Here is a 23,206-nt window from a genome sequence, read left to right as displayed (position 1 = left end):
ACAGCATGAGGTGAGAGTTGTACCCGTCAATTAGTTTTAGTTTTCCTTTAGCTGAAACATAAAGGATTGAAAAGCTAGAGAAAAAAAATCACATGAGCCTGACAAAGGGATGTGTCAGGGAAGACGCTTATACTGGAGGTGCTAAAACACTCAACTCTGTGGATATTATGGAATCATTGGGGTTGGTACCAGGGCAGAGGCTCTCCAATATGGTGGTCATGACCTTTTGAGGATGGAGACCCTCTGTTGCTCCTCCTTCCTCTTGGTGCAGAGCCCTGAGTCACAGGCTCACCCAATGACACACCCAGAGCCCCATGAGAGACAGAGGCTGGAGGAGAGGGCAGGGAAGCAGGACTTCAGGCAGCCTTGTAAACTGCTTCAGTAGCCCCAGCCCTTCAGTTCGCAATGGCTGCTTTCGAGCACAGGGTTCTTTCTGGCCTTGGACACACCTATAGTCCTGGGTGTGCAGGCACCAGGAGTCAGAGCACAGGGTCTGTGTGCCACTATTGCTATTGCACAAGGAATATTCACTACCTATTCCTAAGACGCCATAGAGCATTGTATGTATAATCCATAGAAATCTGAGTTTCTTAACTGCAGTGGACCTCAGCCTGTCTAACTGTGAAGGACGTACAAATCCAGCATCACAGAAGAAAGATGAAGAGAAATCTCAAAATTAGGGCTTCATCTCTTCAGATGTGTTCTGATTACCACAGGGGAAAGGAGACCTTTCTGTTTTCTCGTTTCAGGACCAAGACATTATTTATAAAAGGAATATATGCTTCTTATAAAAAAGCAAGTGTACATAATAGAATGAAATAAAAATAAATTTTTAGCCCAGCACACTTAACTTACTCCTCAAAGGCAAGCATTGTGACCAGCAGAGTCCATTTGCACATGAATGGATCATACTTTGTTGATTCTGCAACTCCTTCTTCTTTCTTTACTTTCTTTCTCTCTCTCTTTTCTTTCTTTATTCTTTCTTTCTTTTTTCTTCCCTCCTTCCTTCCTTCTTTTTTCTTGTTAAAATATAGTTGACTTACAATGTTGTATACATTTCTTCTGTACAGCAGTGACCCAGTCATACATATATATATGTATGTATATATATATATTCTTTTTCTCATACTGCAACTCATACTGCAACTTCTTTTTTTTTTTTTTTTTTTTTTGTCTTTTGTTGTTGCTATTTCTTGGGCCGCTCCCGCGGCATATGGAGGTTCCCAAGCTAGGGGTCGAATCGGAGCTGTAGCCACCGGCCTACGCCAGAACCACAGCAACGTGGGATCCAAGCCGCGTCTGCAACCTGCACCACAGCTCACGGCAACGCCGGATCGTAACCCACTGAGCAGGGCAGGGACCGAACCCGCAACCTCATGGTTCCTAGTCGATTTGTTAACCACTGCGCCACGACGGGAACTCCCATACTGCAACTTCTTGACTCATTGAGCAGAACACCATGGCATGAGGGTTTACCTCATTCCTCTCGGGGACTGCATAGCCTTCCATTAGGTAAATGCGTCTTAATTGATTGGTCCATTTACTCCTGGATAAACAGTTCATTGATGCAAGGAACACCCTTGACCTCTGTCACTAAGGTCAAGGTTCATTTCTATGATGAGTTGAGATCAAGTTGAACTCTTTGCCCTTTGGTCCAGAAGTTTCTCCCTAACGGTGTTGGTCACTGCCATCTCTGTTAACTAGTAAACGGGTTAAAGGTCTTTTCTGGGTGTAATGATCTGCTCGTATTCACTGGGAAAGGTTAATGGTGATAACTACCACACTGAAACAACTGCTCTATACCAGATGCCTTCTCAGAGTCTAACATGTTATTCTCCGACAATCCCCTGTGTGCAGAGACCAAGATGGCCCTGGGAAAGATGTAAGAGTCAGGGCTGGGATTTGAACCCCTATGAATCTAACTCCAAAGTTTGTGTAGAAAATCCCCCAGGCTGTGCTTATTTCTGCCCCTTCTGTGCTTTTCAGTTCTCACAGCTGGTGTGATTTTTTTGTTTTTTTTTTTCAGGGCTGAACCCACAGCATATGAAAGTTCCCATATGGGGTCGAATTGGAGCTCTAGCCACTGGCCTCCACCACAGCCACAGCAGCGGGGGATCTGAGCTGCATCGGCAACCTATACCACAGCTCACAGCAATGCTGGATGCTTAACCCACTGAGCGAGGCCAGGGATCGAACCCACGTCCTTGTGAATGCTAGTCGGGTTCATTAACCACTGAGCCATGACGGGAACTCCATCACAGCATGTGTTCTGACCCCTGCTTCCCCATGGTGCCAGCCAGTAGTAGCTGGTCAATACACATGACATGACTGCGGTGACCTTGAGGACATTGCAGTTTTGTGGAGGAGCTTATAAAATCCATAGTCTTGGAAGCATAGGGCTGTGGGGACCCCAGTAGGCACTGAGCTTTGTGCCAGGTCCACATCTCGGAAAAGGTCATGGAACCACCTACTACTGACATAGCTGGATGTAGATGTTAAACCACAAAACAGCAATTGTTTAGAAAGCAGTAAAACAAAGCATGAAATCAGTGCAGAATTGATTAGAAATGGCATAATGGGATAATCTGAAGAAGAGGGTATTTGGGGAAAGATTTGTGGGAAAGAGAATCAGCCAGCATTACAAACCATGTGTCTTCGGACGGCTCTGAGAGAAGATTGGAATGATAGAAGCACAGCATATGGGACAACCGCAGGGACCTTTAGAAAGCAGGAGTTCAGGATGAGGAGGTGAAATCAACCACCAGAACAGCTGTCATTTGTCAGGCACCTACTGTATACCAGGTGCACGCTGAGTGCTTGATCTGCAATCTCTGTCCTCATCCTCACAATTTCCCTGCACAGTAGGGATTATTATCATACCCATTTTTTAGATGAGGAAACTAAGCCACAGAAAAGTTAAGTAACTTTCTCAAGGTAATACTACACTGTCATAAGCTAGAACGTTACATCTGTTCTCTGTTGGAGTAAATGGCTCCAGAGGCTGGTGATTCTTGCCATAGTTAAGCCTTGCGGAAGAAAATTAGAATGGAGTCCAGTAGATATTCTACTAAATTGGCTTCTCAGATATGACCCGTGAATAAATCCTTGCCTAATAACACAAAGAGTGGTTACTTTAAAGATCTCATCGAAGACATTTTTTTTTGTGTGTGAAAGAATAATTCTGTGCCTGTAGGTTAGGGGTTAATAGTGTGAGCTCTACATTAAACCATCAGTTTGTGCTCTGCCACTCATCCTATGGAGATCTTGGAAAACTTAATCTTTCTGTGCCTAAATTTTCTCTGTTAAAAAGGGATAGTAAAAAAACTAACATCATAGGGTGGCTGTGATTGCTGTGAGATAAGACAACCACTGCAAAGCACAAGAAGATCTGGGGAATAATGGTCGAGTAATGCACTGGCTATTATTTTGACAAGCACAATTCCCTTTTACTCATTCAATAAGTAGAACTAGCAAACGTCTCTGGGTAGTTTTATTCTTTAGGGACTGAGTCAAACAACACAAGTGCAGAGGAAGTAAAACTAAGACAAACATTGGAACTTCTCTGTTCTGGACTTCAGTGCCAGGTTTGCCTTTGGTTGGGAGGTTTACTTGCTGCAAGGAGCCATTTTTACAGCCCTGAGAGTGAGTGCTTTGTTAAATTTTGCACCCTAGGCAGCTGTCGTCCCAGCCCTCCCCAGCAGGCTAGAATAGATCCTTCCTTTAGAAAAGCTCCAGAATTATCCAGGGCTGCTGCTTCTTTTTGTTTTATGTGTCCAAATACAAAGTCTCACATCTCAATTCTAAAGCTCAAACCAAAGTCTTGTTTAAAAATGTTCCCCTGGCCTCCATCCTTCTACCTGACAGCCTGAGGTCTCACGAAATGATTCCCTGGCCCCAGTGCACCTGGATGGATGTTCTCATGTCTCAGAGAGCAGAATTGCTCCCGGGCAGCTCCTAAGCACTTTTGTTCCAAGTTAGGCAGTGACAGAGCTAATTGTGTTGCCAGGAATGAAGATTTATAATAATTCAGAGTCATGGCCCGTCTCTGGAGTCTTCTGGCCCTCTTCCATTGGCACCTGGTGGAGTGATCTCACCAACTCATTTTGACTTTGTTCATTCTCTCAGACAACTTGCCTACTGCACTTCATATAAAATCAGTTGATATTTTTTTTTTGTCTCTTTCTTAATTTTATGGCCACACCTGAGGCATAGGGAAGTTATGGGGCCAGGGATTGAATCGGAGCAACAGCCGTGACCTGTTGGGCAGCAACATCCTTAAATCCAGTGCACCAGTCCAGGGATTGAACCCACACTTCTGCAGTGACCTGAGCCGCTGCAGTCAGATTCTTAACCTACTATGCCAGGGTAGGAACTCTCAGTTGATATTCTTTATTTGTTTTTACCTTTCTCCTTTAAGCTTTGAACAGATGCTTTTGAAACTCTGTCTTAAGTTCCACCAGAGTCCCAGATTTGAGCTTTTGCTCTTAGTTAAATTTATGTAAGTTGTATACTTTTAATTTCTTTCTTTTTCTTTTCCTTTTTTTTTTTTTTTTTTTTTTTTTTTTACTTTTTAGGGCTGCACCCGCAGCATATGGAGATTCCCAGGCTAGGGATTGAATCGGAGCTATAGCCGCCAGCCTATACTTCAGCCACAGCAACATGAGATCCCAGGCGCATCTGCAACCTACATCACAGCTCATGTCAATGCCAGATCCTGACCCACTGAGCGAGACCAGGGATCGAACCTGCATCTTCGTGGATTCTAGTCAGATTCATTTCCCCTGCACCACAAAGGAAACTCCCAGTTGTAACAAAACTAACAGCCCTTCCCCAAATAAACTTTTAATTTCTTTACCACATGGATCATTGCATCCTAGAGCAGCCTTCCCTAGAGCTGCTCACTCTGGCCTTGCATTTGGTGCCCATCCACATAGAGGTGGGTCCATGGCAAATGGCATTATGGTGGTCCCATAGAGCCCTCAGCTGGTCATGAAGCTAACAGCCCTTTCCCAGTAAACGGGTTCAGAAGGGATCCCCAAAGGACTTTTCTGAAGAAGACATTCTCAAATTTTTCACTTCAAGAAAACAAGACATATCATTCAAAAGAAAATTATTATTTGAATTCCTCCTATCATATACATGTATTACTTATTAAAACTTTTAAGGCAATTTATGTGTTAAAAGTTCTCTGTCTTGCTGCTTATTCTAAGTACCTATGTATAGATAACACATTGTATTAAGTAAGTCTTTACAGCAATTCTATGGGAAGATCACCCTATCCTCATCCACAAGGAAACAGAAAATTAAACCTTAAAATGGATTGAATTCAGGACCCAGCGTGATGGGTTGGACCTCTGTGATAAGCGGGTTGGCTTCTTTGGCAAAAAAGGAGATCATTTGTTCCTATGCAATTATAAATCTGTGTCCAAGGACTTCATGGACTTGGGGAGGATAAGGGAGAATATTTCTTGGGGGGGTGGGTTTACAATAGTAGCAGTGGCATTCGTAATGAGCTGGTCCCGTGGGAGGGTCTTTCCCGGAAGTCTGCTTCCTCTGCTGCAAACAATGGGCTGGCATGGTGCTGGTCCAGAGTCCTGCATCACTGGGTGCTATTACTTATTTTCTAGGTTAACCTCAGATGCTCAGTGCCTTATTTTTATAAATGTAGTTCAACAATTGATTGTTGTCATCATATATAACAAAAGGCATAGACTTTTAAAGTAATCTCCCCAATTTAATTTGTTGCAAAGTTCTTTAAAAGAAAAAAAAAAAAGTCTGCATTGTGTCACAGAAAGGTAAAAGATGGGAATGCCATCTTTTGCTCCAGATGAACAATGTTTGGGGCGGGGGGTGGGGAGCGGGGAGTCATAGGTACAAAATCCTAGGGGAGAGGTACTGAGCTAAAAAGCTAGCTTGCAAAGATTTGTCTCTTTTTCACTCCAGCACATCCTTGTGAGCTCTACTGCCGACCAATAGATGGCCAGTTTTCCGAGAAAATGCTGGATGCTGTCATTGATGGTACCCCTTGCTATGAAGGCGGCAACAGCAGAAATGTCTGTATTAATGGCATATGTAAGGTATTGGGTATGTTTCCTTAATCTACAACTTTATAAAATCATGATTTTTATTAATTTGGGAAGTCAGACCTTCTCACCTTTTGCTTTCATGGTATTTGCATATGGTCTGTTTTTTTTTTTTTTTTTTTTTTTTTTTTTTATTGTGTCTGTGAGGCAAGGCTTTTTGGTATGCATCAAAGTCACAATTTGGAACTGAATTGTTTCCCTCCTGCTGATGTCTTCATTTCTTGATCTGTTGATATGCTCTGTGATATTATTTTAGGCATGGGACTGGGTTGAAAGGAAGGAGAACCAAATTAAAGGAGGAATTATTAGGAAAAGGCAATTTAGATTATTTCAGCGGCATTGAATTATTCGTGGGTCACTTGCCAACAGAGTAGATCGGTTGGAGGAAAAACTGAAATTAATCATTGTGTAGTGTTTTTCTTAAAACAGTTTGACATTTAAATCTCGATTAATCACCGGCATGATCTTTAGAAGAGAGATGGCATAACAGGTAATTACAAACCCGTCTTCTGATTTCTATGGAACTTTTTTCACATCGACTCCATTAAGAAACCCTGCCTTCATGTAAACGACGTAGGTCTGATTTTGTAATGCTTTGACATATACAACCATTGAAGAATTTCTCCCCGTTGTTTATAGTTTATTTTGCAAAGAGCTGATGAACAAGTTTTGTGATCCAACCCCCAGCATAAATCCCAGTATAAAGAGGTGTTGTTACTCAATGGAAGAAAAACTATATAAATACTCAATTAACTATTAGTAAAGCATAATTTGTAAGTGCTTGGGCTATAGACTGTGAACCAAATACCATTACTTACTAGCTGTATAACCCATACATCTTTCTAAGGTTCAGTTTTCCTCCATAAAATTGGGATGTTAACAAATCTTCTTTGTGGGAGTTGTCAAAAAGATTAAATAAACTCATATATGTTAAGCCCTTAACACAGCCCCTGTCACACAATACTCCTAATATATTTTGTTTGCTTTTATAAATAATTAGCATTATTTTTTCCACTGGCCCAAACTATCACCATGAAAAGCTCCTGCCCATAAATGTTTAGCACCCTGGGAAGGAGAATTTATCACCTTGCCGTGGCTGATGGACTTACCAGTATTGGCCAAAGTACAGGAGGCCACAAGGTGATTCCCAGGACTGAGTAAGTGAGCTAACAGCAAGCTGTAATCAGACTCTAAGTCGGAAAGAGCCCAGGCAGAATTCTCTTCCTGACAGACTAATTACCACTGTGGCTACAGAGAGCCCAAAATAATTCATATATTTCAGGTTAGATCTGTTCCCTAGAGTGGAAAAAAGTTTATTTAGCTAATTTAGCCCCAAGTAGCCCCATTGCCATCTAATGCAGCAGTTCTCAGGCCTGGCTGCCTATTTTAAAATCTACTGACTTCTGGCTCTATCTCTACCTTATTAATTCAGAATTCTGTGATTTGGGGCCTGGGCATTGCTATTTTTAGAACTCCTCATGTGATGCCATATGCTGCCAGGGCTGAGAACTTTGGTTATCAAGAAATGAAAGTGAGGCTAAAATTGTCTTTTAGATCTAAATACATTTGCATGCACAGAGACACTATCTTTAGCTTATGATGGAAAACTCAGGTCTTTTGAACAAAAGAGAAGGGATCCTGGGTGCCTCTCTTGAAACCAATTAAATCAACTTAATATAATAAGCCAGATTCTCTCAGCTTGCCTTCCTCTTTCTGGAAACCAGTAATTAAAGCAATAATCAAAGCCTTTTAGGAGCTGTAATAACTCACTTTCTGTCTATACCACACTGAACTAAGTTTTTAAGCTGAGAAGTTGTGCCAAATCAAATTTACCTTAATAGCCAAATACAATTTATCTTTTAAACAGCTAGGTTGTAGATATTTTCAGCTTTTGCTAGTCCTCGTATTCATTCACCAGGTTTTTTTCAAAGGGAATTGAACATCTATTGAAATAAAAAGTTACGTCATCAGAAAAAAAATACATGCAGTGTCTAATTCATCTTCTCTGTGGATAGGAAAATGTTCGCTTATATTCATATAAATATTCATTATTTTTGCTTATAATCATATATTTGCTGTCTGTTTTGAAATTATGATATTTGCCAACATTTGGGCATGTTAGACTTGCAGGACTTGCAGATTCTGTTGTCAAGGGAATTCATCAAACTTTGATCAGAACTGAATTGTTATAGGAAGTAACTCTGTCCCTCATCTTGTTCTTTTGTTTTTTTGTTTGTTTGTTTAACTTGTAATGAACTCCTAAGTTTATTATCATAGATACAAGTTTAAACCATGACTTTTTAGGATGCACCCCCTTTTTTTTATCTTTTTATCTTTTTTAGGGCTGCATCCATGGAGGTTCCCAGACTAGGGGTCAAATCAGAGCTGTAGCCACCAGCCTATGCCAGAGGCATAGTAACGCTGGATCGTAGCCACATCTGTGACCTACACCACAGCTCACGGCAATGCTGGATCCTTAACCCACTGAGCGAGGGCAGGGATCGAACCTGCAACCTCATGGTTCTTAGTCGGATTCATTTCTGCTGTGCCACGATAGGAACTCCAGGATACACCTATTTTTAATAACAGGTATGACGTGGAATAAGCTTTTAAATATATGAGCAGATATTCCACTCTTCTTCCAACTTTCCCAGCCCTGCAGTTTTAAGACAGGCTGCCAACATTCCACCTCTCTCACCCCTTTTTCTTGGAAAGAGAAACCAGATCTTTGATTTTCGTTCCTTTTCTCTTCCCTTTTCTGCCAGTCAGCATAGCTTTGCCTTCGTTTCCTTCCCGAAGAGCCAAGATGCCCTGAACTATCACATTAACTGTCCCCTAGACTTTTCCACTCCGCCTTCCATCAACCTCTTACCCAGGACCCTGATCCTGACCAACCCAACCAAAATGTTTTGCTCTTACAATCAGTCTATGTACACTTCTTAAGAATTCCATTTTGTGAATTTGTGCCCTGAGAAGGTCAATGTCTTCAGTCCCACCTGAGTCCTTAATCTTATCTGACGATCGTCCCAAGTTAGCTCCCCTTCTCATTGCTCTCAGAAACTGCCCTGAACCCTCTTTGTTTTCTCTCGAGGCCATTTTGGCCACCTCAGTGATTTGCTGAGCAACCTCAAATCAATTTCTCTGGGCCAGATCTCTCTCGAGAATGCCAGATCCTCGCTCTTGGCCCTCAAAGCATTAATAATAAGCAGCTGTCCCATTTATTAAAGGACAAAATCACTTACCTGTTCTCAGTTAAGCATAACTGGCCCTCTCTTCGCACTAAAGTTTTATGCGCTGGGAATGAATCTCATCTTGGAACTAGACATTCTTCCACTCTTTACCTTTGCCAAGGGACTATAGAAAGAAATGATGACATTCTCAGTGGATTAGGTCATGGTACTCGTTGGTATTTCAGTCCTCAGTTACTTGAGAATTTAGTAAATAAAACAGTGTTAACTGATAAGGAAAAAAATGAGCATTTGTGAGAATACATATTACTTACTCACTCATGTAGGGCTAAAAGCCTGGTGAAAGACGGGGACCTTATTTCTCTAAGTAATGCTCAAGATAGGATGCTCTTCAGTCCAAGCGACAGGGTCAAGAATTGATGATACACTTCTGGAAGAGTCATTAGAATAAAGAGGCAACCTAAGATGGGAGAAAATATTTGCAAACCATATGTATGATGAGTAGTTAATATCAAAAAATGTATGAGAGACACCCACAACTCAATAGCAGAAAAACAAATAACTTGATGAAAAAATGAGCAAAAGACTTGACTAGGCATTTCTCCAAAGAAGATATACCAATGACCAACAGGTAAATGAAAGGTGCTCAACATCATTAAACATCAGAGAAATGCTAATGAAACTCACAAGATAGCACCTCATACCTGTTAGGGTGGCTATTATCAAAAGACAAAGACAGCCAGTTTCAGTGTGGATGTGGAGGAATTGGAACCCTTGTGTGCTGTTGGTGGGAATGTACAATGGCGCAGTCACTATGGGAGACAGTGTGGAGGTTCCTCAAGACATTAAAAATATCTTGGAGTTCCTGTCATGGCGCAGCAGAAACGAATCCGAGTAGGAACCATGAGGTTGCAGGTTCGATCCCTGGCCTTGCTCAGTGGATTAAGGATCTGACATTGCTGTGAGCTGTGGTGTAGGTCACAGATGTGGCTCTGATCCTGAGTTGAAGTGGCTGTGGTATAGGCCAGCAGCTGTAACTCTGATTCGACCCCTAGCCTGGGAACCTCTATATGCCTCGGGTGTAGTCCTAAAAAGCAAAATAAATAAATAAATAAATAAATATTAAAAATGCTTGCAATTCTCGCTTAAAATAAAAAAAAATATTTCATTTTTAGTTAAAGTAACATTTAATTTAAATTACAATTTAATTTTTACCATGCGACCCAGCAATCCCATTTCTGGATATATATCCAAAGGAATGAAATCAGGATCTTGAAGACACTTCTGAATCCCATGTTCATTGCAGCATTATTTGCAATAGCCGAGATATGGAACCAACCCAAATGTCATCAGTGTGTGAATGGATAAAGAAAATGTGGTATATACATACCATGGAATATTATTCAGCTTTAAAAAAAGAAGGAAATCCTGCCATTTGACAGCACAGATGAGCCTGGAGGACATTAGGTTGAGTGAAACAAGCCAGTCACAGAAGGACAAATGCTCCATCATTCCATTTATATGAGAATCTAAAGTGGTCCAACTCATAGAGGCAGCAAAGAGCCTGGTGGCTGCCAAGGGAACACAGAAAGTTCTGTTCAATGAGAATGAAGCGTGACTTGGGCAAGATGAGTAAGTTGTCGAGCTCTGCTGTACAGCGTAGTGTCTGTGGTTAACAACACCGTATTATGCACTTAAACATGTCTAAAGAGGGTAGATCTCATGGTAAGTGTTCTTACCACACACACCCAAAGAATTTTGGAGGAGACGAATATGTCTGTTGCCTTGATTGTGGTGATGGCTTTGTAGGTACTCGGGTCCAAACACATCAAATTGTGAAATTAAATATGTGCAGTACTTTATATATCAGCTCTACCCACCAGAAAGATGTTTTCGTAGAGAAATATGATGGAAAATTAAAGGGATTTTCTTTAAAAAAAAAAAATGCAGCCTGTTGGGGAGGTGGTCTGGCATCCTAAGGGTCACATCAGAGGGAAGCCATGGCAGAGTCATTGTCCTCCTTTGGTGGCAGCCGCAGTGTCATCTCTGATCCCGCTGACAGCAGGATGACAGTATTGCTGTGGCCCTGTTGCCAGAGCACAGGATGTGGGTGAGGAGAGGGATGTCCCCTCGTTTCCCTCGAGAGCCCTACATGTGATGCGTAGTAAGGGATGGGCTTCTGCCTTCCTCGGCCTCCGGTCACATACTCACGTCAGTGTTGACTGTCCCGCATGCAGTTGATGGAGAAGCAGAGGGATGAGTCTCCACAAGAACCACTTACTCTCGTGGGCCAGCTTGATGGGGAGTGGATTTCCTCCCCCCATCCCACCCCAGTCCCCCCTGCCCAGGGATACTGGCAAATATTACTGAGAAAAAAAAATCAAAAAATGATGGGCTCAAGATATTTGTTTCTCTGGCTTTCTTTCCTTTTTTTCTTCACATTTTTAAACCCATCCCATCCTAGTAGAGATTTTTAAAAGCACTTTAAAATGAGTATGTCTCAGATTAAGTTTCCTGGGCTCATTCCAAATCAGTGAAGGGATGAAAGTCCCTGGGATAGCATTTGCAAAGGTCACTTATTAGAGGCTGCTCAAGCTTGACATGAACATATCATTTGTGAAGGGTTGGCATTTTACTTATAACCATTGAAGGCACACATCCAGACTCTTTCTTTCCACAGTAATTGGCATGATTAAGATTTTTTAAAACTCTTAGTATTTTATTTTTCCAACTGGGTCAAGTAGCACCGTCTCTGGATCTAAAAGAAATCAGAGATAGTTAACCTGAAGAATGGCACTGTTTTCTGCCCATGGGCATTAATTCTCTATTTAGCTGGTGAAGGAAGGGTGTATTTAAAGAGCCAAATTCTCCTTTCAGTTGATTTGAAGTTGCATTACAATAAGAAAAGGAAGTATCTTGGAGAGAGAGAAAAAACTACCTGGGCGTAATTTTTCTTCCCAAATAGAAAAAAATCTGGAGTTCCCCTTTTGGCTCAGTGGGTTAGGAACCTGATGTACTGTCCATGAGGATGTAGGTTCAATCCCTTGCCTCACTCAGTGGGTTAAGCATCCAGCATTGTCACAAACTGCGGCCCAGGTCACAGATGCGGCTCAGATCCCTAGTTGCTGTGGCTGTGGCTTAGGCCAGTAGCTGCAGCTCCAGTTCGACCCTTAGCCTGGGAACTTCCATGTGCCACAGGTGCGAGCCCTAAAAAGAAAAAAGAAAGAAAAGAAAAATCTGACTAATAGAATATGGCAGAGCTTTCCCTTTTTCTCCTGCTACTGAAACATGGTTAAGAAATATAGGCCATAGAAGAGAGCTAGTGACAGCTTCTGTGGAAGTTCACGTGCTTCATGACTTTCAGTCTGAGTGTCATGATTCTTTGCTATGTGCTGTGACCAAACACCCCAAGCTGAATGGCTCTCTCTTTCCAGAATGGGAATTGGATGATAAGGATGTGGCTCTGTTGATGGGTTGAGGAGAAGGGACCAGTGGAGGGGGAGGGTGATAATTCAGGAGGACCAACAGACAGAACCCTGAGACGGGATGGGGTCCAGAGCCCAGGGGTAAGGTTGGTCTTGGCTCAGAGGGGAATGATGAGTTCTTCCTCTGCAGCTGGAGGGAAGGAGGTCAGAATGGCTGGGCTTCGGCTTAGTGTGATGTGTGGTGGGGGCTGGGGTCATTGGTGGCTCCAAAGGGTCTGAAGCTGGGTCTGCAGGTCAGAGGTCTCATGCCTCATTTGACTAGAGTGTCTCAGCCTGAGCCAAATGTCCCCCTTGGCTGGCAGCTCAGGCAGGAACCAGAGAGACCACCCAGTGAGGAATGCAAAGGGAGTGCACACCCAAGTAGAGGTGGGGGTGTTACCTCATCCTTAGGAATCTCACTGAGAAGAAGCGGAGCGACGTTTGCACATCCGGAAGGGATTTACTGCTCCCCCGATTCCCATTCTAAGATCTTTTCGCTGTTATATGTGTTTGGAAAAGTGTTCCATTCTGCCTCTCACTCCAGGGAAATTGCAGCCCCGTGCAGTGTATACTTTTTTCCCCTCTAAGCAAATATTTCCTTTGCCATCCGTGGATGCTTTGGGCATCCCTCTGGCCACCACCAAGAAAAGGAAACGTGATCTTCTCTCTGCCTCCAGCCCTGATCTCATCTGGCGCTAAGGGAGAAAGGAGGGGTCAAAGGCCCAGGCAGGTGTGGCATCCTCCATGCATGTCATTCACACTCGCCCTCTCTTCCCTGCAGATGGTCGGCTGTGACTATGAGATCGATTCCAACGCCACGGAGGATCGCTGTGGTGTGTGCCTGGGGGACGGCTCAGCCTGCCAGACCGTGAAGAAGATGTTTAAGCAGAAAGAAGGATCAGGTAATAAACAAATACATAATTGAAGTGGCAGGGGACTGAGAATGAAGACCAACATGGAGAGCTATTTTTTTAAGCAGATGGTGGCTTGCACAGAATTCAAAATGCATATAGCCTTTCCTACAAAGAGGAAGGGCCCCTTGGCAGTTTTAGGAGCAGGAGCAATTGCTAAGCAATTGCATTGCACTAGGAAGTCGAAGATGGCCTCGAGGCTGCTCCCAGGACCAGGTTTAGAAGTGTGATTCCTGGGAGAGGATCCAGGAGAGTGGTGTTAGAATGGGCTGAGAACTGGGAGACAGAAGCGGAGAAAAGCCACCTGAGAGAAGGAGCAGACCTAAGGGCAGGTTCCGTACCTGAGGGCAGAGAAACCAGCAGTGGATTTAAAGGCAGAAGAATCTGGGTGCAGCTTCAGGGCCAAAGGTGGGCCAAGGCAGGGTTGCTTCAATTTGCTCTTATTCCCAGTTCCTCCCTGTAAGAGGAGGGTCACACCCAAGGGTACCTTAAGCCTCTCCAGGTGGCTTCTCCTACCTCCCCCGACTGCCGCTATTCCTTCCCCATGGTTACCTTTGGGAGGTTTCTTCCTTGTGCAGCTTTGGGCTGCTGATAATCCGTGGAAAATGGAGAGCCCATTCTCACCCCAAATCAGCCATGACCTTGCAGACTGTCTTCAGTGAGGACAGTTCCGTGGTCCCTAGGCACCAGCCATGATTTGCCGGGGAAGGGGTCTTGGCGGAGGCTAAGTGAGCCCTGGAGATGATGAAGGCATCTCCAAGTATCTTAGTTTAGCCCCTTCCCCCTAGAAATACCCTGAGACAAGAAGTCGAGGAGCAATAGTTTTTTTGGAGGATGGAGAATCTGGGGAAACAGCTGTAGGGCACTGCAGAAGTGGATCCGGCAAGGGAAGGAAGCCAGGGAAGGGAATGCCATCAGGCCAGCTACGTTATGTGGGAGCCAGGATAGACATTTTCCCGCCCAGGAGGGACGAGTTGAGATAATATATATACATACCTCTCACGGGTCATTGCTTGAAGCTATTTTGGGGAGATAAGCGGGTCAGGTTGTTAATTCTCTGGATTGCTAAGATGCAGGTGCTGAGAGTAGGGGGGCCAGGCTGCATGACCCATGTAGAGCCTAAGGGGATGGGGGCAGAATCCCTGTGCTAGGGCTGGGGGCACCCTAGGGGGGAGATCAGCTACAGTGGGATACTTTTCCTGGATCCTAGCAAAGCAATACCTCCTTTCTAGAGATGCTTAACACCCTGGGCAGAAGTTACTAAGTGTGCCCAGGAGTAACAGGTGTGGTCATTAAATGACCTGTTTTTCCCTAGACCCCATGACAGTGGATAACCCCAATTTGTTTAATCTCTCTCCCCATTTTTTGATCTTTGAGTATTGAATCAGTAAGATAAATATGTTAGAATCATAAAGTGAAATGCTTGTCCTGCCCTTTAGAATGATCACCGAGGGGGATTTTCCATCATGGCGCAGTAGAAATAAATCTGACTAGGAACCATAAGGTTGTGGGTTCAATCCCTGGCCTCACTCAGTGGGTTAAAGATCCGGTGTTGCGTGAGCTGTGGTGTAGGTTGTAGACGCAGCTTGGATCTGGTGTTGCCGTGGCTGGAACGTAGGCCAGCGGCAACAGCTCTGATTAGACCCCTGGCCTGGGAACCTCCTCAAAGCCCTCTGCATGCCACCCCCAGCACAGGGGGAAAACCAGAGTGCCCACTCTGGGCTCTGTGGCACCAGCTAGGGGTCTGGCCTCTACATACCCACTGGCACTGGCCAGATCCACTTTTTCTACATGCCTGGTAAAGCTAGACACGTTGTAAAGACCCTAGCTGCCCCCATCCCCACCCACATGTGAATGAGGCCAAAAGGTGATGCAAAAATTTGTGAAATGGAGTTAGATTGCAGTGGACAGGATGACTAATGCAAAGGTCAAAGTCAAAAGAGAAACCTCCAGAGTTCCCGTCGTGGCGCAGCAGAAACAAATCCAACTGGGAACCATGAGGTTGCGGATCTGATCCCTGGCCTTGCTCAGTGGGTTAAGGATCCAGCGTTGCCTTGAGCTGTGGTGTAGGTCGCAGACTAGGCTCAGACCTGGCATTGCTGTGGCTGTGGGATAGGCCGGCGGCTACATCTCTGATTGGACGCCTAGCCTGCGAACCTCCATATGCCACAGGAGCAGCCCAAGAAATGGCAAAAAGCCAAAAAAAAAAAAAAAAAAAAAAAAAAAAATATATATATATATCCAGAGCCTTGTTATCACTGCTCTTAATGATGACCTTAAAAGAAAATCCAGTGTCTTCTTTCCTGAGGGATGTAAATCATAAGGCAACACCAAAAAACAATGAACTTGGGCAACAGGTACAGACTAGCTCTTGTAGCAAAATTATCTCTGCAACCAGGAAATCACAAGAATCAGGAGTTCCGTCGTGGCTCAGTGGTTAAGGAACCTGATTAATATCCATGAGGATGTGGGTTCTATCCCTGGCCTTGCTCAGTGGGTTAAGGATCTGGCGTTGCCATGAGCTGTGGTGTAGGCCAGCAGCTGTAGCTCCGATTTGACCCCTAGCCTGGGAACCTCCATATGCCATGGGTGCGGCCCTAAAGACAAAAAAAAAAAAAAAAAAACAAAAAATAAAAAAACCATGATCAGTCACTCAGAGGATTCAAAAAATCCTCAAATCTTGCATGGCCAGACTGATCCATGGCTTCTGTCTGTATTCTTCTTTCCCCTTCCTATTTTACTTTGGCTAATGACTTTTTTTTTTTTTTTAAATAGAAATGTAGGTGAAAAAGTCTGTGTTAGATATACCCATGGTGCTCAAACCCAGCACCTCCTCCTCTCTGGCTGCTGCTGCCCTTGACTGTGGAGGCATGAAATACTAATCAAGCCTTTTCTTTAGTTTTTGTGTTTCTAAGAGAGAGGATGATGTGGAATTGAAGTACACTCAGAGGCAAGAGACCAGGTACTGGTCTAGATTACCATTGACCTTGGGAAATTACCTCTCCAGGTCTCAATTTCTGCAGCCCCTTCCAACGTGGTACTTTTTGTCTTTCCCCTGTCTCTAGCCCCAGGGCTGATCTTGAGTTTGTTGATATCTAAGTGTCAAAGTTGGGCAGACTATTCAGGAGAAGGTGTCTTTATCCATAGCATCCTTGAGATCTTCCAACAGCTAAGTTTTCATCTTTCTCCAGGGAGAAGAACTCTCTTTAGTAGATTTGTTGCCATGTACTAGATGGTGGTATCTTGCCCTTTAAGTAATGCCACACTTGGGAAACGAAAGGCCCACCTTCTTTTAGACCCTCCATCATAGCTTCTATTTCCTATCTTGGAGAAAGAGAAAAGAATTGGCATTAAGTATAGCACATGGTGACTGTGATTGGAAGTGTCTGGAATTTGAAGAACTTAGGCTCAGAGGAAATGTACCAAGTACAGACATCAAGAACTGCCTGGTTCAGGAGTTCCCGTCATGGCGCAGTGGAAATGAATCCATCTAGGAACCATGAGGTTGCGGGTTTGATCCCTGGCCTTGCTCAGTGGGTTAAGGATCTGGCATTGCCGTGAGCTGTGGTGTAGTCGCAGATGTGGCTCAGATCCCACGTTGCTGTGGCTTTGGCCTAGGCTGGTGGCTACAGCTCGGATTAGACCCCTACCCTGGGAACCTCCATATGCCATGGGGGTGAGGCCCTAGAAAGACAAAAGACAAAAAGGAAAAAAAAAAAAAAAAAAGAACTGCCTCGTTCAATTTATTCATTCTTTCATTTATTCTATTCCTTGAGAAACTTTAATTGAGCATCTATTGTGCACTTGGCATGGGTTATAGAATAATGAATAAGATGGCGATGCTTCTCACTGCTGCTTCCTCACACTATCCAGGTTATAAGTCCAGGGCCTCACTGTGACATTTGGCTCTTCCGCAGAAATTACATCAGGGGCCTATTGCACAAGGAAGTTTGTAGAGTATTATGCTGCATTCTTCCAAGGGCACCCTAGGCTTATTGCCCAAGGCCTGACCTTCATCCCAAACTCCTGCAGATCACTGTATTTGGTCTAGAACATTGAGCCTTCATTGTCCAGTTCCTCAGCTTGGTTTGTTTCCTGCTGACTAATCTCCTAGATTCTATATTACTCCCCTACCTTCGTCTTAATATTAGCTAGCTCTTTCCTGATGTTTTTCTAGCTTCTTGGACGTAATCCATTGACTTCCCAAAACCACCACTCCAGACGCCTCTGACCTTAATTGGCTTCTCTAGGTTTTACTAATGCCAAGCCCTTTGACTAAACCAAGTGCTTGTCCTGCTCACACTGGCCTTCTTGGCTGGGAACAAAGGACCACATTCTCTGAGCACCCCGGACCTCCCCTATGGCTAACAGTGTCACTTAACTGAGTGCCCGAACCACCAGCCTTGATTCCTACCTCCTTTATTCAAGCATAACCAGAAAGTGCTCAACTTTCATTTAAAATCTTTTTGTAGGAGTTCCTGTCATGGTGCAGTGGTTAACGAATCCGATTGGGAACCTTGAGGTTGCAGCTCCGACCCCTGGCCTCGCTCAGTGGGTCATGAGCTATGGTGCAGGTCGCAGACGCAGCTCGGATCCCACATTGCTGTGGCTGTGGTGTAAGCCAGTGGCTATAGCTCTGATTCGACCCCTAGCCTGGGAACCTCCATATGCCGAGGGAGGATCCCTAGAAAAGGCAAAAGGACAAAAATAAATAAATTAATAATTAATGAATTGAATTAAATTAAATTAAATCTTTTTGTGGAACTAGAACAGTTAAAACCATATAAAATTCACCTTCAATTTTAGATTTTATGTAATACATTTGCATATCTATTGAGTAGATCTGATGTACATAATACTTATTTTAACTCTTTCGGCACAATGCTTAATTCACTTTCCTCTTTCTGATATACCTCACATACAATTTCATTTTCGCAATTCAACATGTTGGAAAAAACCTCTACAATCTAGAAAGCAGAGGAAGGACTCAGAATGTCCCTGTCCTATAAACTCTTGCTGCCTGTATCCATATCTTTAGCTTAGGAAATTCTTAGACTGGAGTAAAATTAGCCACTGTCTGGAATTATGTGTGTACCCAACCACCTGGATCCCATATACTTGTTGATTCTGCATGTTTATGTGCTTAGTTCTTCCAACTGTAGCTCCTTAGACCCTGACACTGCTTATTATGGTCAAAAGATTAAATTCGTATGCAGTTAGGAATGGATAACAATTCCATGTTATGCTAAAATTACCATCTTAATCCCATAATGAGGCATAGTCTGGACTTTTGCCCGGGTCCCCCTCAGCTCGGTGACAAAATGAAGATGATCATTAATGAATGGAACCTATTATGAACACTCACAGCACAGGTCAGGCGAGGGGGGTGTGGGGGCGGTGCCCTGTGGCCCCAGTGTGGGTGTAGAGTCTATGAAAGTCTGGGCAGTGGGACTAGAGGCACTTTTAGGAAGAAATGATATGGCTTTATGACTTAAGGTTGCTGCTCCTAGGCTGTACCACAAGGTTCAATTCCTTTGCTGTTGATTTAAGAGAGAATAGGGACTGTTCTGTGATTTTAGAGGGGTGAATGACATAAGGAGGCTAGCGACACGCACACTTGCCTGAAATAGGAGAGCCCAGTGCCGGGAACAAAAACATTAACCCAGATTCAGGAGGTGAGGGCCTGGATGAAGGAGGTTCACATAGAGAGGGTATGAATCATATAAGAAAACATTCCAGGAGTTCCCATCATGGCTTGGTGGTTAACGAATCCGACTAGGAACCATGAGGTGGTAGGTTTGATCCCTGGCTTTGCTCAGTGGGTTAAAGATCCAGCGTTGCCGTGGCTGTGGTGTAGGCCCACAGCAATAGCTCCGATTAGACCTCTAGCCTGGGAACCTCCATATGCCACGGGAGCAGCCCTAGAAAAGGCAAAAAGACAAAAAAAAAAAAAAAAAAAAAAAAAATTCTGGAGAAAGAATCAGAGGCAAAAGCTAGTAAGAAAGGACCTGGCTTTCTTGAAACTATATTTATCAAAACACCACCTTAGTTGCACTCTCCTATATCATGTTTTCTAGGAAACCTTGAGTTGGAAGGGATAGGAAGAATGCCTGGACACTTTGCCTATTAAGGCTAAAGACCTCCAGGGCTCAGGGTTGTGACCTTTGTCCTGGAAGCATTTCAGGTCAGGAAGCCCCTGTCAGTGTCTGCTCCCTCTGCTATGCTTCTCCTGGTTTCTAGCAAGAGGACTGTGGTTGTTCATAGCGTGTTCCAAGATTCCAGGCCCCTTACAACCCTCTTTTGACATCATTGAGGCTCAGCTCCACATCCAGAGCAGTTTGACTTCTCAAAAGAGCTGCCTGGTGAATATATGTGTACGTGCTCTTCCCCACTGTGATCTGTGAGCAGGTTCGAGGCAGGTTTGGATCTGAACCAGACCCCAGCATGTCATTGCTGTCGAGCCAGGCATCAGAGGATGAAGCTGCCTTTCCCAGGAGCCTCCTTACAAAAACCATGACATGGTCCCCCGCAGCGAAGATTGTCTGGCTTGCCACAAACTGACAGCACAAATATTTGAAAAAGACAAGCTGGTAGTTGTAGATAAATTGCCTGGGTTATTAGTATGACCTCTTTATAAGCATATTTTTATTTGAAGTGACAGACTGGAAACCAAATATGCCAGTGGGTAAGTCCTTTTTTTAGAACAGTTGGATGAGATGCACAGTAGTACCAATAATTCATTGTCTCTCTTATGATATGTCTTCAGAAGTGGGGCCAGTCTTCTACCCCACCTTCAAAGGCCCTGAATATTCTTTTACCTCAAGGTGTTCAAGACTTAGAGATGGGATGGTTTCTCCAGGTGATCTTCATACACTTAGAGACTTCTTCTTTGAAGTCAAGATTGTATCTTCCAACTTCTCCCAGTACTGGTGCAAAAGGCTAATGTTTACTGGGGACGATGGGAGGAAAGGACTTGCTGAATGATTATATATTCACCATTCTTAATACTTTGAAGATATTCTTACCAACCCTAAAAATCTTCCCTTGACATAGAATGACGATCTCAATAACCCTCCACCTCTACCACTTTTTAATATGATTCTCATTTCTGTAAAGAAGACCCATGAGGATGAAACACTCAAGAGGATGTTTTTCCTCTCTGTTCTACCAATCACTTTTTTTTTCATTAAAGACACTGTATTATGGGTTGATTAGCAAACGCTGGCTATGGGTGTATGCATATGTTTATGTATATATTGTACATGTATATATACATATGTATGTGTGTGTGTGTGTGTGTACACACATAGCTGTGTGGTGTGGTGTAGATTTCTTCCTCGTGGGAAGCCAGTTTCCTCATTTTATAGACAAAGAGATTGATAGCCATTCCCTTCCACCTAAATGTCCATTCACAGCAGATTGGTTAAATAAGTGGGTCTGTGTCACTTTTGCAGGTTGTTGAAATGCTCAGAAAGTATGGGAAGATATGAAAGGTAGATTATGGAGTTCTTGTTGTGGCTCAGCGAACCTGCTGAGTATCCCTGAGGATGCAGGTTCAATACCTGGCCTCGCTTAGTGGGTTAAGGATCCGGCGTCACCATGAGCTGCGGTGTAGGTCACAGATGCAGCTCAGATCCAGCGTTGCTGTGGCTGTGCTGTCACCTGGTGGCTGTGGCTCCAGGTACTTCCATATGCCACGGGTGCAGCACTAAAACAAACAAACAAAAATTTTAAAAGCAGTAGTTAGAATAGTTCATATAATATGATTTCATTTGTTTAAAAAGTATGAGTATGTGTACATGTGGAGAAAAGTTTCGGAAAAGAATCCAAGAAACTGCTGATGTAATTATCTTTGGGACGTAGGACTCTGGATGGAGGGAAATGGAAACCTGTACTTCTTTGTTTTGTGCTCCTCTCTATTGTGGGCCATTTTGTCATGTGCAGTGGAGTCTGGTGGACTTTTTAACTTTTTAACTTTTTAACTCCAAACATTATAACCTTATCCATTGGCTTCCTCCTAGGTCTTCTTTTGCAAATACATATTACAAATATGTTATTGCTTTGCTCATGGCTAAATCTGCCTCAGTTGACATCTTCTGTCTACAAACTATTTCAAAGCAGCACACACACACACACATATATATGTCTTTTTAGGGCCGCACTTGGGGCATACGAAGGTTCCAGGCCAAGGGTCCAATCGGAACTATACTCACCAGCCACAGCAACTCGGGATCCGAGCCGCATCTGCAACCTACACCACAGTTCATGGCAACACAGGATCCTTAACCCACTGAACAAGGCCAGGGCTCGAACCCGCATCCTCATGGATGCTAGTCAGGTTCGCTAACCACTGAGCCATGATGGGAACTCCTAAAGCAGAACTTATATTCACTGAAAGTTTTTATTTTAAATGTGATGGACGCCCCCTGCCACCTCTTTCTATTTGGCAGAATCTGTCCATGATAAATATTTTTAATTTTGGATTTTTCTCTAAGTGGAAGATAGAGCAAAAACAAAAAAATCTTTTATTTTTTTCTCTATCCAGGTTTTGCGTTGGTTTTTTTTTTTGTTTGTTTGTTTGTTTTGTCTTTTTGCTATTTCTTGGGCCGCTCCCGTGGCATATGGAGGTTCCCAGGCTAGGGGTCGAATCGGAGCTGTAGCCACCGGCCTACGCCAGATCCATAGCAATGAGGGATCCAAGCCGCGTCTGTGACCTACACCACAGCTCACAGCAACGCTGGATCCTTAACCCACTGAGCAAGGCCAGGGATCGAACCCGCAACCTCATGGTTCCTAGTTGGATTTGTTAACCACTGCGCCACGACGGGAACTCCTTGTTTGTTTTTAAACAATGGATAAGGTGGTTGCCACACTCTTTAATGCCAGCTGGCTTTCCCGCGTGAGCTCTGCTGTGAGAAGGCATGCAGCATCCTAGATCAGATGATGGCTGCAGAAAGCAAGGCTCCAGAGGCATTTTAAACATTTGCATTTGCCTCATGTGACAAATATTTTCCTAGAGGGAGTTCCTGTGGTGGCTCAGTGGGTTGTGAACTCAGCTAGTGTCCATGAGGATGTAAGCTGGTTCTCTGACCCTACTCAGTGGGTTAAATATCTGGCATTGCCGTGAGCTGTGGTATAGGTCACAGACACAGCTCGGATCTGGTGTTGCCGTGGCTGTGGTGTAGGCTGGTGGCTCCAGCTCCTATTCAACCCCTAGCCTGGGAACTTCCATATGCCTCGGGTGTGGCCCTAAAAAAATAATAATGATAATATTAATAGAAAAGAAAAAATAAATTTTCCCTGAGCTAGTTATCAATCAGTAGTTTTAATCAACTGTCTCAGGCAAGTATGCGAGGACTAAGGAATTTAATCAAGTACTTCAAGCCTTCATTTTGCTTCCTTTGGATGGGAGCTGCCAGTTTGAAAAAGAGAGCTGAGGTTGTATCCAGCACATGACTCCTGAATACATCAGTCCCACTGGCCAGCCCTAGGTTTGAACTCTCAGGACCCCACGCTATGGTGATAGAGATGAGGGTTTGCTTGTTCATCAAAAAAAACCT

At 43.8% G+C, this 23,206-nt stretch overlaps 1 protein-coding gene across 1 annotated transcript in view; it reads left to right on the top strand.

Moving 5' to 3' along the window:
- ADAMTS12 (ADAM metallopeptidase with thrombospondin type 1 motif 12) overlaps positions 1 to 23,206 on the top strand; it is a 373,778-nt gene that overhangs the window by 255,626 nt on the left and 94,946 nt on the right. Inside the window, 2 exon segments of the mRNA XM_021076980.1 lie at positions 5,944 to 6,077; positions 13,517 to 13,637. Of these exon segments, the coding sequence (XP_020932639.1) occupies positions 5,944 to 6,077; positions 13,517 to 13,637 (255 nt within the window).

Source organism: Sus scrofa, chromosome 16, assembly GCF_000003025.6.
Source record: "Sus scrofa isolate TJ Tabasco breed Duroc chromosome 16, Sscrofa11.1, whole genome shotgun sequence".
Taxonomy (NCBI): domain Eukaryota; kingdom Metazoa; phylum Chordata; class Mammalia; order Artiodactyla; family Suidae; genus Sus; species Sus scrofa.
The sequence above is the reverse complement of the archived record's forward strand: the minus strand, read 5'-3'. Positions and strand labels throughout refer to the sequence as shown.